We start from the raw sequence: 12,775 nt of genomic DNA on the forward strand, positions 1-12,775 counted from the left end.
CCTAGCCAGCAGTTCACCATCATTCAGTAGGAGTGCTTAGGCAAATAATTAAGCAAATTCTCCAGTTTCATTGCTTCATCTCAGTACATTCACATGAAGTCAGAATCAGAATTGAATGAAGTGGGCCGGATTTAAACATATATGTGGAAGCTGTGGAGCACATAAATGCTAAGATATCTTATAGATCCCTCACGGTATGTGTTTCTGTCAGATTCTTTTGGTTTCTACCAGTCTGAAAGAATAAGAGAAGCCTTCAGGCTTTTGGAGTAGGAATCAGCACATGCTGAAGCGTGGAGTTTGACAAAACAGCACATAGGAGGAACAAATATCAAAACAGAATGACTGGAAAATGATTCAGAAACGTGAAACCCAACAATTTGCCCTATATAGAAATTTAGTATATTCAGGATGAACAGCTGTGCTGGAGATCTGAAAGTGAAAAAGAGGATTAGTGCTGTAGCCAGGTGTCAGGAGGAAAACGTCTCCAGCAGCCTTTGAGGACTCCAGTGTCAAGTCATACAACTGGTGACAAAAATACTGCTCTCTGTAGATGTCATCTACACCCTGCAGATGTCAGGTCAGCACCTCAGGAAGGCTTCTTTTATCTTTGTCCACATAAAAGATTCTTTTGAACAGCAATGGCTTTGCTTCTGAAATTCTCCAAATGCATTTTCCTGCTGAGCGCTCCCTGTACAGTGCTCACTGCCTGCTGCCAACACAGGCAGCGTAACCCATGGTGTATGTACCATGTATGAATCTGCACCCTTTGTGGAGCCTTAGGAAAGGCAGCATAGCATGCCTCTCTCAGGGAAGGGAGGAAACGTGGGAACGAAGCTGGTCCTAGGGTGCAGAGCAGCAGAAAAATGGTTCTGAGCTTCACCCGGATGAGCTGAAGGGATGCTCTAGCTTGCACGGCTCCCTCTTGTTTATCAGGCACTAGGGTAAAAATCCCCAGCCACACATTCTCAGGAGATAGGATGAGATGGATGCTATGATTTGAGGCAGTACCACCAGCGCTGCTCTCCCACAGATGACCTGTGAATCTTAGCACAAGATTGTAGGTCTCCATGCACCAGCACACTCCTCTAAAGTCACGCCAACAGCTCCTGTGTGCAAGCTTCTAATTCAGCCCAATTAAGTGCTTCCAACAAACTAACTGGAAAATTTCCCAAATAATTTTTTCTTCTCCCACTGGATTTGAAGAAAGTGATGATTTTTTATTTCTTTTAAACAGAAACAATAATAATAAAAATACACCATGATTTTTTTTTCTAATGGGAAAACCATAGTATGATGTTCATAATAGAAGAACATAGCTGGGTTTCTAGAGTGCATCTCTGTCAAAATACACACCCCTTGGTATAACAAAATTACTGCTAAGTGACAGGGGAATAATTTCAGGAGCCTATTGTCATTTTAGCAACACACGCCCTAAAGAGCCACTGGAAAAGGGAAATCTCATAAAATACAAAAGTGCAAGGCCCTGAAAGAAAGTTCTGTCATATAATTCATTTTATACATACTCTCTCTGTTGTCAAGTACAGAAACCTCCTTTTTAATTAAATTATCTGTCAGTAAAGAAATGCATAGAATTACAATGCACAAGAATACACTGCTACTTTAATATTCTACACTTTTTATAAGACTGCACAAGGCACAGTTCTTGACTTTTAAATACTGGCAAGCCAAATAATTTTCCTTTCTTAGGCAGCTATCCATATCAAATTTAGAGCATTAACTTCACCATCACACCTGGAGATCTTTTTGTTCAGAAAGATATCAGATTTGGTTCCCATTGATGCTAGACTTACACCTGTTTTAAAAGACTCTTCTCTGTCAGAAGGTTATAAAGCAATCTTGCTAAATAAAAATAGATGCTATACTGTGTATTAAAAAGCTGATTATTCAAAAGGCATTGATTATGTAGCAAAGTACACTATATGATGTAGAGCCTCAGCTGGCTGATATTATTACCGTTTCATTTACAGCAGCCAAGTTATGCAGGTTCCCCTCAGCTGGGGATCTGGTCATGTATATTTTGTGTAATTAGAGGATATATATTTTAAGCAGTAACACACAGAGCTCTACTATGTATATTTGGTGAATATTCCCACACTTCAGTCAACTGCAGAAACTGTGAGTTTGGAAACAAAATGTACCAACTGCAACCACACTATATCCTTCTTCTAAGTTTTGCAGATCTTAATTAAGTCATCCATCACCTTGGAGAAAATCCAGGTTCATATCACTGCATTCAAACACAGAATATGATGAGGCTATACAGAATTTATATATAAATCAGCACTAATTATTATGAAAATGATAGCTACAAGGTAGGAAAAGGTAGCTACAGCTATTTCTTTTTTAATCCCGAACCTGACTTGTAACATCATCTGCACGGGTGGAATCACACTTCGTACAGAAAGCAAACATTGCCACCTCCCTTCAGGTTCTTGACACATGTAGGACATAAGGAGAATTAACATGGTTCATAGGCTTGGGACCGACGGCAGATTTCATCCCAGTCTTCCAGTGATAGCAGATGAAATTGAGGTTTGTGTTTTTTTAAATTAAAATCCTGCATTATTAAAATCAGCTATAATCCTTTGGTATTAAAGGCCCATTTGTGTTTTCATTTGCCGTGGTGAAAATCAGAGTTATCCCATTGTGCTCTGTGGAATTACTCCAGGATTTTATTCTCGTAAATGAGAACAGAATTTCTCTCCTAATCCTGCCTTTGAACCTCAGTGATTACAGCCTGAATTGCCTCTCTGAATGAGACAAAGGCATGTCCCCATTTAACGTGATCTACAGGTTTCTCAGAATCATTCTGTGCATGCCTCCGCTGCTTTCACAGGATTTTAACACCGATCAAAAAACAGATTAAAAACAACAAACAAACAAAGAAACAACTCTTCAAATCAGAATGTCCTAATTTTCTGCTGGGATGGGTGCCCTCTGTAGTGACAGCCTCCCTGCGGTTCATATCGCTTCTAATGGTCTTAGATGGACAATCCTGAAAACTACTTATTTGGGAAAAAAAAAAAAAGAAAGAAAGAAAAAAAAATCAATAGATGTATCTTTGTGCTGAAGCACATAACTGCACAAAGAGACAGAACAAGAGATAGCTGATGAAAACCATAGGTAGTAGCAAGTCCAGCTACTTCTTATGATAAGATATAGATATAACTGCTGTGAACATTAAAGCAGCGAAAGGGGCAAAAATGCACAGCATAAAATTTCAAAGTGACAACAATCAAAGTTCCTTGGAAAAAGAAGAAAAGCATTACCCATTCTGTACTTGTTAAATAATTGTGCTTGTCCTTGGGCACATTTCACCTGTGGGCGCACTTGTAGAGGTTTGATGTAGAATTATTATTACTTTATATTTTGTCATCATCATCACTATTTATTTTTTTAAATGCGACTGGGCTTGCCTGCTTTAGAGAGGTTTTTGAAACATCTGTGTGCATGGTGGACATGGCTATAGTCTCGTAGTCTTCCTCACGGGAGCGGAAGTGACAGAAGTGAAATAAAAACTGCAGGTCCCTCTGGAAGTTCTTGTTGAGAAACCCGTAGAAGATAGGGTTCACGCAGGTGGAGATCATGGCAGTGAGGTGGCAGATCAGGAACAGCAGATTGTGGCTGCAGGTAGCAACAGGCAGAATTTCATGGTTCCAATCAAACACGATATTGAAAATGGTGAGAGGCAGCCAGCAAACTGCAAAGGCAACCACTATTGAGATCAGCATGATATTGATCCTTTTGGTTTCAGAGGATCTGTACTTACTGTCTCTCATCTTGTCCATCATGTTGCTCCTTTTTTTCAATCGAAAGTATATCTGCAGGAAATTCAACAAAGAGAAATTTGTGGTATAATTTAACCTACAACCATAGCTATTGCTAAGATAAGCAAACATTGGACAAAAAGAAGTACGTATCACAGAGGGAGTTCTTTCTTACCTTTAAGTAGCAAATAAATATAAAACAAAGCGGTCCAAAGTACTGAATCACCAAAAGAGTTGTGGTATAAGAAAGCCGGGCAGTGTCCAAGGGAAAGAGGTCCAGGCACACGTATTTGTCCTTATATTCATCAAATGTTATGTTTCTGAAGGGTTCATCTGTTAGCACATGGTAGATAAGGAAAGGCAAGGAGGAAGCCGTGGCCAAAACCCATATGGCAGCGATCCCCATGTAGGCATGCCTGTTGTTCGGCCTCCAGCCACGGGGATTGATGATCAGCTGATGGCGTTCGATAGCAATAAGGACTAAAGAAAAGACCGAGACGGTGATCGAGGCACATTGCACAAAAGGGTTCAGTTTGCACATGGCCTCCCCAAAAATCCAGTGGTCCATTAAAGTATACACAAAGGTAAAGGGAAGACACATGATGGTCACTAGAAGGTCAGAAAAGGACAGGTTGACAATGAGGATGTTAGTCACATTGCGCATTTCCTTTTGTTTCAAAATGATGACAATCAGGGCCAGATTCCCAGAGACTCCCAGAATTATCACGGTCCCATAAGCCAAGGCCAAGGTGAAGACCATGGCCAAAGGCACGTGGCAGTCCTCATCTTCAAACTGCAAGATCTGTGAGTTCGTCTCCGAAAAGTTCAGGTGACTGGAACTATTTCCCAGAGGATCGAGAACTGAAGCATTCATGTTTTTTCCAGCTCTCTGTTTGATGTTCCCAGCCACCACAGGTCTCATCCAGTCCACTCCTGACCTTCCATATATGTCAGTCAGCCCATGAGAAGCCCCTCAGCAGAGCCCACTCCTCGATGCCGCATCTCCCTGGTAAGACCTGGGGGAAGGGGGAGGACTGGTCACCTCCTGCACATAGGCCACCCCAGCAGCCCAAAACCCTGTGGTGACCATCACCCACCCCCAGCACACCAGCTCCTTGGCACCACTGGACTCCAGGGCCAGGGTTTGCTGACCTGGCCAGAGGGGAAGGCCCCGTGGGAGGCTGGCAGTCATGACCTGGTGTCTGAAGAGGGAGCAGGGGCTGCAGGACAGGGAAAGGAAGGAAGCAGACTCCAAATGTGAGTATGCAGGCACAGCCCTTCCCAGCACTGCCTCATGAGCACAGAAAACAACAAGGTGTGAATCAACTTCAGACTTACACCAGTGTAGCCTTTGTCTGATGTTTCACATCTCCTTCCTACAAGTTTAATCTGCAAAGAGTTGCTTTCTCAGGTTGCTTTAAGTGCAATTATACCTTGCTACAACATAAGAAGGGGGAAAACTCCACCTGAGGGGTAGAAAAACTACTCAAAAAATTGCTGCATACTTTTTTACCTAATGTACACATGATGCTGAGTGACTGAGTTGTCAGAAAGTGTTTTTCATTGGTCTTTTACATGAGTGCTCACAGCAGCACTGGCACTGAGTTAAAGGCAAATCAGGACCTCTGAACACCTCAATCTTAGCTAGCAGGGCTGCACCACGAAGAAAGAACATAACAAAATGAAATAAAAAAAAAAAAATCTGCAAAAATTAAACACTGCAGAGCGTGTACCCACGCGACACAAATAGTAATGTCTAAATAACCACCCCTTTTCAAGGCCTCTGATATTAAAATCAGAGAAACTCAGGCATGTGTGTTAAGGAGGAGAAAAGAAAACAGACCAAAAAAAGGATCATAAGCTGTAAAAACATAGCTCACTGAAATGTACTTCAACAGAAGTGAGAATGGGTGAGCTTTGGTCTGAAATGATATTTGGTATAAATCTCAGTGCCACCTATGCTGACTCTCCTGCTACTGGTGGCAGACATCCCTTCCACTAGTCCCTGCTGGGCTTGTGCCTCCAGCTCCTCCCGAGGGTCAGCAAAAGGAGGACCATGCTGACGTGATGTTTGTCACCGGTGTCACAAGATCATCTCAGACAGCTTTGCCGGCCCTCTGTAAGCACCACCAGGATACAAGGAACCGTGACAGGCAACATAGCCTGCCTCTGGGTGACATCTTACTGACAGAGTTAACAGCAGTGGCTTGAGAGAAAAACCATCTCTGCTTGGGGTTTAGCTGATCTGATTTTCTAGTTAGCTAGGGTAGGCACCTGAGAATTATTTCTCAGACTTGCTGCCTCTGCTAACTAAATTTACCAGGTCTCCCTAGCCCACGTAGACTGTTTTGGGGTCCAACAAATAAAAAGGCTTCCCTAGGGCCTCCTGAAGCATCACTTCAGCCAGAGTCAGAGGAAAGCGCTTTATCTGAAGAGCAAGTCTGAGAGTGATGTGGAGTCAGGATTCAATTTCCAACAGGTTTGATTTTACTCCAGCCTGAAAATCACCATCTGGATTTAATCACGTCCCTGTCACTTGTACAGCACAGCATGGGCAGTGCAGCCCTGGGAGCTGATGGGACAATGGTAGGAGCAAGATGGGTGAGGGACCATGTCCTGCAATGAGAGAAGTGGGAAGGTTTTCTCAACAGCCGGAACCTCACTGCACCCAGCATGGGGTCAGGACATGGTTTCAGGCTCTTGGTTTTTCTTAATTATTAAGTAGTCCACAGCTCTGTTTTTGCTTATTTGTTAAATACCAAATTCAAACAGAAAATGCCACCAATCCTTGCCTTCCCTTGCCTCCCCTCATTAGCAGAGACCAGCCTAGGACCAAGGCTGGGAACCAGCTCAGAAGCACAGCACCGTTTGCCAAGCAGCAAGGCGGTGTTTCACCCTGCCCACCTCTCCAAAACGGACCAGGCATCGGTAGGGGTGCAGCTGCGTCTCCTGGTGCACGGTGCTGCTCCCTGTCCCCCACCAGCAGGGACATTCCTCCCCATCCCGGGGGCTGGCAGCTCTGCAGAGCCCTGCGGTGACCCACAGGGTCTCCCCACCGCGCACACATCCCCGCCCCTCCAGCTCTCCAGGATTTCTGTCAAAAGTTTAGCACCAGCGGATCGAAAGGGTAAAAGAACGCACTGCGAGCCGACTGGCAACTCGCTGTAAAAGCTATCGGAGCTTTTCGAAAGGAAGCCCAAAATGCTGCCAGCCCGAGACGCTCGCAAGTCCAGCCCGGCACCTGCCTCCTCCTATGTCACCTGCCCCGAGCAACGCCGGCACCGGGAAGCGATGGCAGGGAAACTCACCTTGCAACTGCTCCGCCTATCCGTGGTCTTCTCGGGTGCTGCAGGGAGAAGGAGGAATAGGGGAAGGGAAGGATCCTCCGGTGTTCCTCCAGCTGAGATGCTAAAGATTGGTGGGGAAGGCTGGAGACTCCCCCTTAAAGCCGAACTCCACCTTATCCCCGCATCACATGATGGGGTTCTGCTGAGCAGATCCTGAAAATCTCATTGCAAGCACATCACCTTTCAATTACACATCTGGGGGTGGGTTGCCTAGTAATTCTGAAATACATGCAATTAAATATTGAAACAAAAGAGGAAGGGAAGAGAGCCGAGAAGAGCTCCGGGAGAGAGAGAGTTTCGCATCGCTCTCAGGCAGCTCCGGCGCTTTGATTGCAAGTTATTGCCACCGTGTGGCCAGAGTCACGTCGCAAGAAAAGCTCTGCTGGGAAGTGAAGTGGATCAGCGGTTAGGAAGTTCGGCACTGGCTTTTCAAGCCAGCACAACCTCTAGCTGCCGGCAAGCAGACTTTGCCATGCAGCCGATAAGAGGTGCCTTACAGACTGCTACCAGCTATAGCAGGTTAGTGTACTGGTTACCCAACAACTTCATGAAAAAAAAACCACAAACGTTTTATTTTCCATTCCCTCTTTTCATGGTTCTGGAATATCTTGGTCTCTCACGCACAAAAAGCTGCTGCAGATACCAGGATCAATTCAGGTTTATTGACCAGCACTTGGAAATGCCCTGCCAAACAGGATGCATTGCAATCTTGGAATTCACGGAAAGCAAAAGTGCCCCGACTCCTTCAAGGCTCTGTATTATTTTTTCAAGTGCAAGGACTTGTTGAAGTTACAACATTCCATTTGCAGGACAACACTGTTATGCTGAGGATAGCTCTCAGGAGAGTAACTGCATTAATTATTACTAAAAAGAAATAATAGTTGCATGTAATAAATGATTGTGATATGTTTTGCAGAGTAAGTCTTGTGGGAATGCTACAGAATCCAGCACTGAATTTGTATATATCCTGTATTTCCAGAAGCTTAGCTCAGCTGCATCTTACCTTCAGCCCTGGCTGTGTGGGCGTACCTCACGGTTGCTCCAAACCTGGGCTCTGCTGACACTGACCCCCAGCAGCCCAGAGGGAAGCGCAGGCTGTATATTAAGCCTCTTGAGAAGTTCAGTCATATGTGGATCATTACCATGCATCAGTGTCTGTCTGAGCACAGCAAAGGTGGGCACAGTTACGCAGACAGCCCAAAGATATAAGCTGGTGCTGAGGATCCCATAAAGAGTGTGTTTCTGCCTGAACCAGTTACGCTTTTGGACACAGAGCTGAGGATGCTCACTGTTATGGATGTGGACCGTACAGTGTAAAACAGTTATTAACTGTGAGAGATTGAAGATAGATCCTGTGTGTCAGTCAGTGACCTGAACTCACAGCAAAGGGATCACAGAGTTATTCGCACTGCAGATGGATGCTTCAAGCAGAGCAGTGGAACAATGGAAAGGGCTGTGTGAGTCACTGAGTCTTTCAGACATATATGCTATATATATATACATGCCACAAGGTTTTACTACAAAGCTCCTCCTCTGCTGTGCTTACTCTCTGCTCACCTCAGATGACTGAATCTGTCAGAGCTACACCAATCCTCACCAAATCATTTCATATCAATGTGAGAATAAAAACACACTGATAAACAATCACTCTAATAAACAGAGGTGTTCTTTTCAAAAGTTTTCAATTCTATCTATAGAAAATGCATGCTGTGCAGTAACTACGACATAGCATCAGGTAAGTTGCGAAGGAAGCTCAGACTTTAGCAGTTTTCAGCTCTTCTGTGCATGCCCAGTCCCAGCACCAAGTTGAGCACCTCCAACTGGAGCACCAAGCTCACAAAGACACCACTTAATTCCTCAATAACTCTTCTGTTGCCAGTCATCGCCAGGACACAAGAAGACTGGAGTAGCAAAATAGCCATAGTGTAAGAGATTATCTTCCTCCTTGGAGCACGTTATTTCAGTGCATCACAGACAACGCAGACTGGAAGACTGTGGGTGTTTGTGTGAAGAGGTGACATTGCAAAAAGAGAATAAACACAATAGAAAGAACAGAAGGATCTTAACTAAGGAAATAGAACAGCATGAGTAAAAGAATAGAACATTTCTCTGAAGCAATAGTATTGAAAAGGAAACAAGACGTTTTGAAGAAACACCTAGGAAAGTATGCCAGGAAATCAACCCATTAAAATACTCTCTTCCTGTAACTCTCAAAAATGTAAAAGAAAAGAGAGCATAAAAATGAGGATGTCACTTTCACTGCAGTGTACTGTCATGTGTTCAGCTAACACAATCCCGCCCTAAAACTTAAAATCCACAGAGTGAAAGAACACCTTGAGAGTTGTTTGCAGTTCCTGCTGTGCATAAAACAAACTACTATTTTGGATGGAAATGCAGAAAGAGTTTTCTTGGTTTGATTTTACTTTTATTGCTTACTTTTATTGTTTTCATTTTCTCCTAATGAACTGCAGTACCATTGAAAGGCTTTCATTTCACATTACACCATTCACAGATAAAGGAACTCATGCTCCTTGGGGGCAACAGTCTGTCATCAGTAGAATAAATAGATGTTTTGCTCTTGAGTACAAATTCTCTGCTTGGCTAAGAGCATGTTTATTCTGCAATGACTGCAACTGACACCAAACATAACAACACTTCATTTGACTGCTAATGTCACTAACACAAAGAAGCTGCATGAATAATTATGTGGTTAATCTTGTCTGAGTGTCTTGCTGCTGCAGTTCCACTTTCGATGATGAAGTCAAGCTAACCAGTGCAAAACTGCCCTGATTAGATGCAATGTTACTTGAAGACTGATTGAGATGTAACCTAAATTATGGGTACTTGGCTAAAACACTAAGCCATGTTTTCTGCTGCAGCTATCAGGGACTTGAACTCATGTATTAGTATCCACCTGGCTTCAGACAAAGCAGAAATAGGCCCTGTGCTTCAGCATGATCAACAGACAGTGCATAGCACCAGCCAGCAAAAGGGACAAGACCCCTTAGGGAACAAAAATGCTCACCCTCATAAGTGTTCTATTACCTAACCAATAGATGTCCTGTCTCCCTGCAGACATCTCAACCATTACAACATTTTCAGTAGTCCGTGGCTCACTGCCTTCATGCCCAACTGCTTTACACAAGGTAAGAACCTGTGGAAGGGATGGGACAAATGTATATCCACAGAATAAAAAAATAGCTGGTATTTTTAAAAGTAGTTTGCACATGAACAGGATGAATGCCGGAAAAGGGGGGATTTAGATTGGATATAAGGAAGAAGTTTTTTACAATAAGGGTGGTGAGGCACTGGCACAGGCTGCCCAGAGAGGTGGTGGATACCCTGTCCCTAGTCTTTCAAGGTCAGGCTAGACAGGGTTCTGAGCACCTAATGGAGCTGTAGGTATCCCTGTTCATTGCAGGGGAGTTGGACTAGAGGATCTATAAGGGTCCCTTTTGACTTAAACAATTCTATGGCTCTATGAATAGCTGGGTTAATGTGTGGGGAAAGTTCCAACCAGTAAGGATGCTTTATATGTATCTACAAAATGCCTCAAACTCTGTAGTAGTTACATCCTACCATTTTAGGCTGTCTTGCTGATGGACAGGTGCTCTGTTGGCAGCAAACTTTACATTAACATTGGAGTTAATGTTAATGGAGTCAAGTCAAGTTTTGATTCAAGGCAACCAACTGTACACTGTGGAATTTGGAAGTTAGGTGGCTTTGAGCTTGATTTTTCAGTGGCATTCATCAGTTCTCATTGACTTCAGTTGGAGCTTTGAGTCATCATGTCTTTAACAGTTAACATTTAGAGGCTAAATTTTCAAAGATATTAGGGTGATTCTCAAAGATACATTTCCCTCGGGAGTATGAGGGAAGAAACACGCCAACAGTAATTTGTATTCCTTATAATGGCAGAGTTCTGTCCTGTATTTTCTGTTGTGCCCTTCTGACTCACAAATCTCTCACTGACACACCGGTTTTCTTTGCCAGTTCCTCCATCATCAGCAGCTCTGACTTTCTCAAGGACTCCTCCATGGTTTCAACAACCCTATAGAGGCTAATTTCTAGGGAACCTGTACTATCATCTGTTGCCAGTGCTGATATATTTCTAATGTCAGTACCTTTTCTATCTCTAGATCACCTATTTTATTATTCAGTAGTATTACTGGCAATTCCGAGGTTCACAACCACAAAAAGGAAAAAAAAATGCTAATGGCTTGAATAGTAATTGCCTCTGATGTATACAAGTATCAGCATTTAATTGTCCAAATACAGCTGAGAGAAATCTGTTGTTATTTACAGGTCTGAAGTAAAAAATAAAAATAAAAAAAAAGCCCACATCTGCAGTGCATTGCTGGTTGATGAACTCTCCTGAAATAACACAACAAAAGGAGTAAGATATTTTGTTCCTAGGCAAAAACGCCTTGAGGGAGTAAACACTTGTCTTATTGACTGCTTTTACCAAGAAGCATGTAATTTCTGGTGATTGCTTGGGAAACCATAGTAGGTGACCTTAGAAATGATCAGCACGGAGGAAAGGTTTTTTTACCTTATGAAGTTACAATGGCATCCTACATAAATCATAGCTGTGGGAGGTAAATTCTCATTTGTGAGCTTTGCCAGCAAATTCAGGTTGGTTTCCTTGGTTTTGAAAGGCAATGTCAGTTTGCTATAGCCAGAAGTTTTCATGGAAAGGTGCAGTGCTTCTAAAGCTTCTCTCTTTCCAGGAGGGAACTTACATGTCAAGCAGCAGGGTCAGCAGTGTGGGAAACTGCCCTGGAATGGGGGGCACCCAGCTAAACAGGTGCCCTGGGAGACAGTCTTAAACAGCAGGTCAGAACCAGGGTGGGTTTCTATCTTCAGTATGAAAAGTTTCCAAGCACCAGTATTAGGTGAGAAGATGGTCGAAAATGTTAGGAACTGCTGCTCAGCCCTATAAATGATTAATTTGGTTCTCCTTTATGACTAATAGGAGAGCTGTCTTAAAATGATGAGCTGGATTGGCACGTCACTTCCACCTGGCAGCTCCCTGTGCTCCACTTGCACATGCCATGATTCACCAGCAGTGGGTGGTGAATAATGCAGAAGCAGATGAAAAGAATATGGGATGCAATCTTCTTTGCCACACCAAGCTCATCCCATGAAGACGGAAGTTTATCGCTCCTTTAGCACACACCCTAAAATGTGTATTTGAAAAACCCATTTAAACAAGGAATCTAGCTGGACTTTCAGGGTTGTGAAGCTATTTTACAAGTCGGTTGATCCCGCTGGTTCGCTTTTGTGTAGTGCAGTTTTCCACCAGCTAATTATACTGACAGCTTTTCTGCAGTACCCTGTTAATATCAACTGTCTAAGGAGCGCCTTGGCAAATGGAAAAGTCATTACATTCCCGTGTCACACTCTGCCACCTGTGCTCCCAGGGACCCACACGTCACCCTGTTCTCCAGTAGCCCTGTAATTGGGCTATGATCAATGTGACTTTGCGTGCTACAAGATAGCAGCCGGTGCAAATGACAGAATTGCTTTTCATCTGTTGGGCTGTGACATACCCAACCATTTTAAAGGAAGGAAGGAAGGAAGGAAGGAAGGAAGGGAGGAAGGGAGGAAGGGAGGAAGGGAGGGAGGGAGGGAGGGAGG

The 12,775-nt window shown here is 43.6% G+C and overlaps 1 protein-coding gene across 1 annotated transcript; it reads right to left on the reverse strand.

Moving 5' to 3' along the window:
* Nucleotides 1,213-7,341, reverse strand: NPY1R (neuropeptide Y receptor Y1). Its single transcript, XM_021393330.1, has 3 exons — nucleotides 7,097-7,341; nucleotides 3,964-4,804; nucleotides 1,213-3,842 (listed from the first exon to the last, which is right to left on the reverse strand). The coding sequence occupies exons 2-3, from the start codon at nucleotides 4,708-4,710 to the stop codon at nucleotides 3,384-3,386; spliced, it is 1,206 nt and encodes a 401-aa protein (XP_021249005.1). The 5' UTR covers nucleotides 4,711-4,804; nucleotides 7,097-7,341; the 3' UTR covers nucleotides 1,213-3,383.

This window comes from Numida meleagris, chromosome 4 (assembly GCF_002078875.1).
Source record: "Numida meleagris isolate 19003 breed g44 Domestic line chromosome 4, NumMel1.0, whole genome shotgun sequence".
Lineage (NCBI taxonomy): Eukaryota > Metazoa > Chordata > Aves > Galliformes > Numididae > Numida > Numida meleagris.

Coding starts and splice junctions, on each gene's coding strand:
- NPY1R (XM_021393330.1), bottom strand. CDS start 4,710: ATGAGACCTGTGGTGGCTGGGAACATCAAACAGAGAGCTGGAAAAAAC. Junction 3,843..3,963: donor TATTTATTTGCTACTTAAAG/GTAAGAAAGAAC, acceptor AATTTCCTGCAG/ATATACTTTCGATTGAAAAA.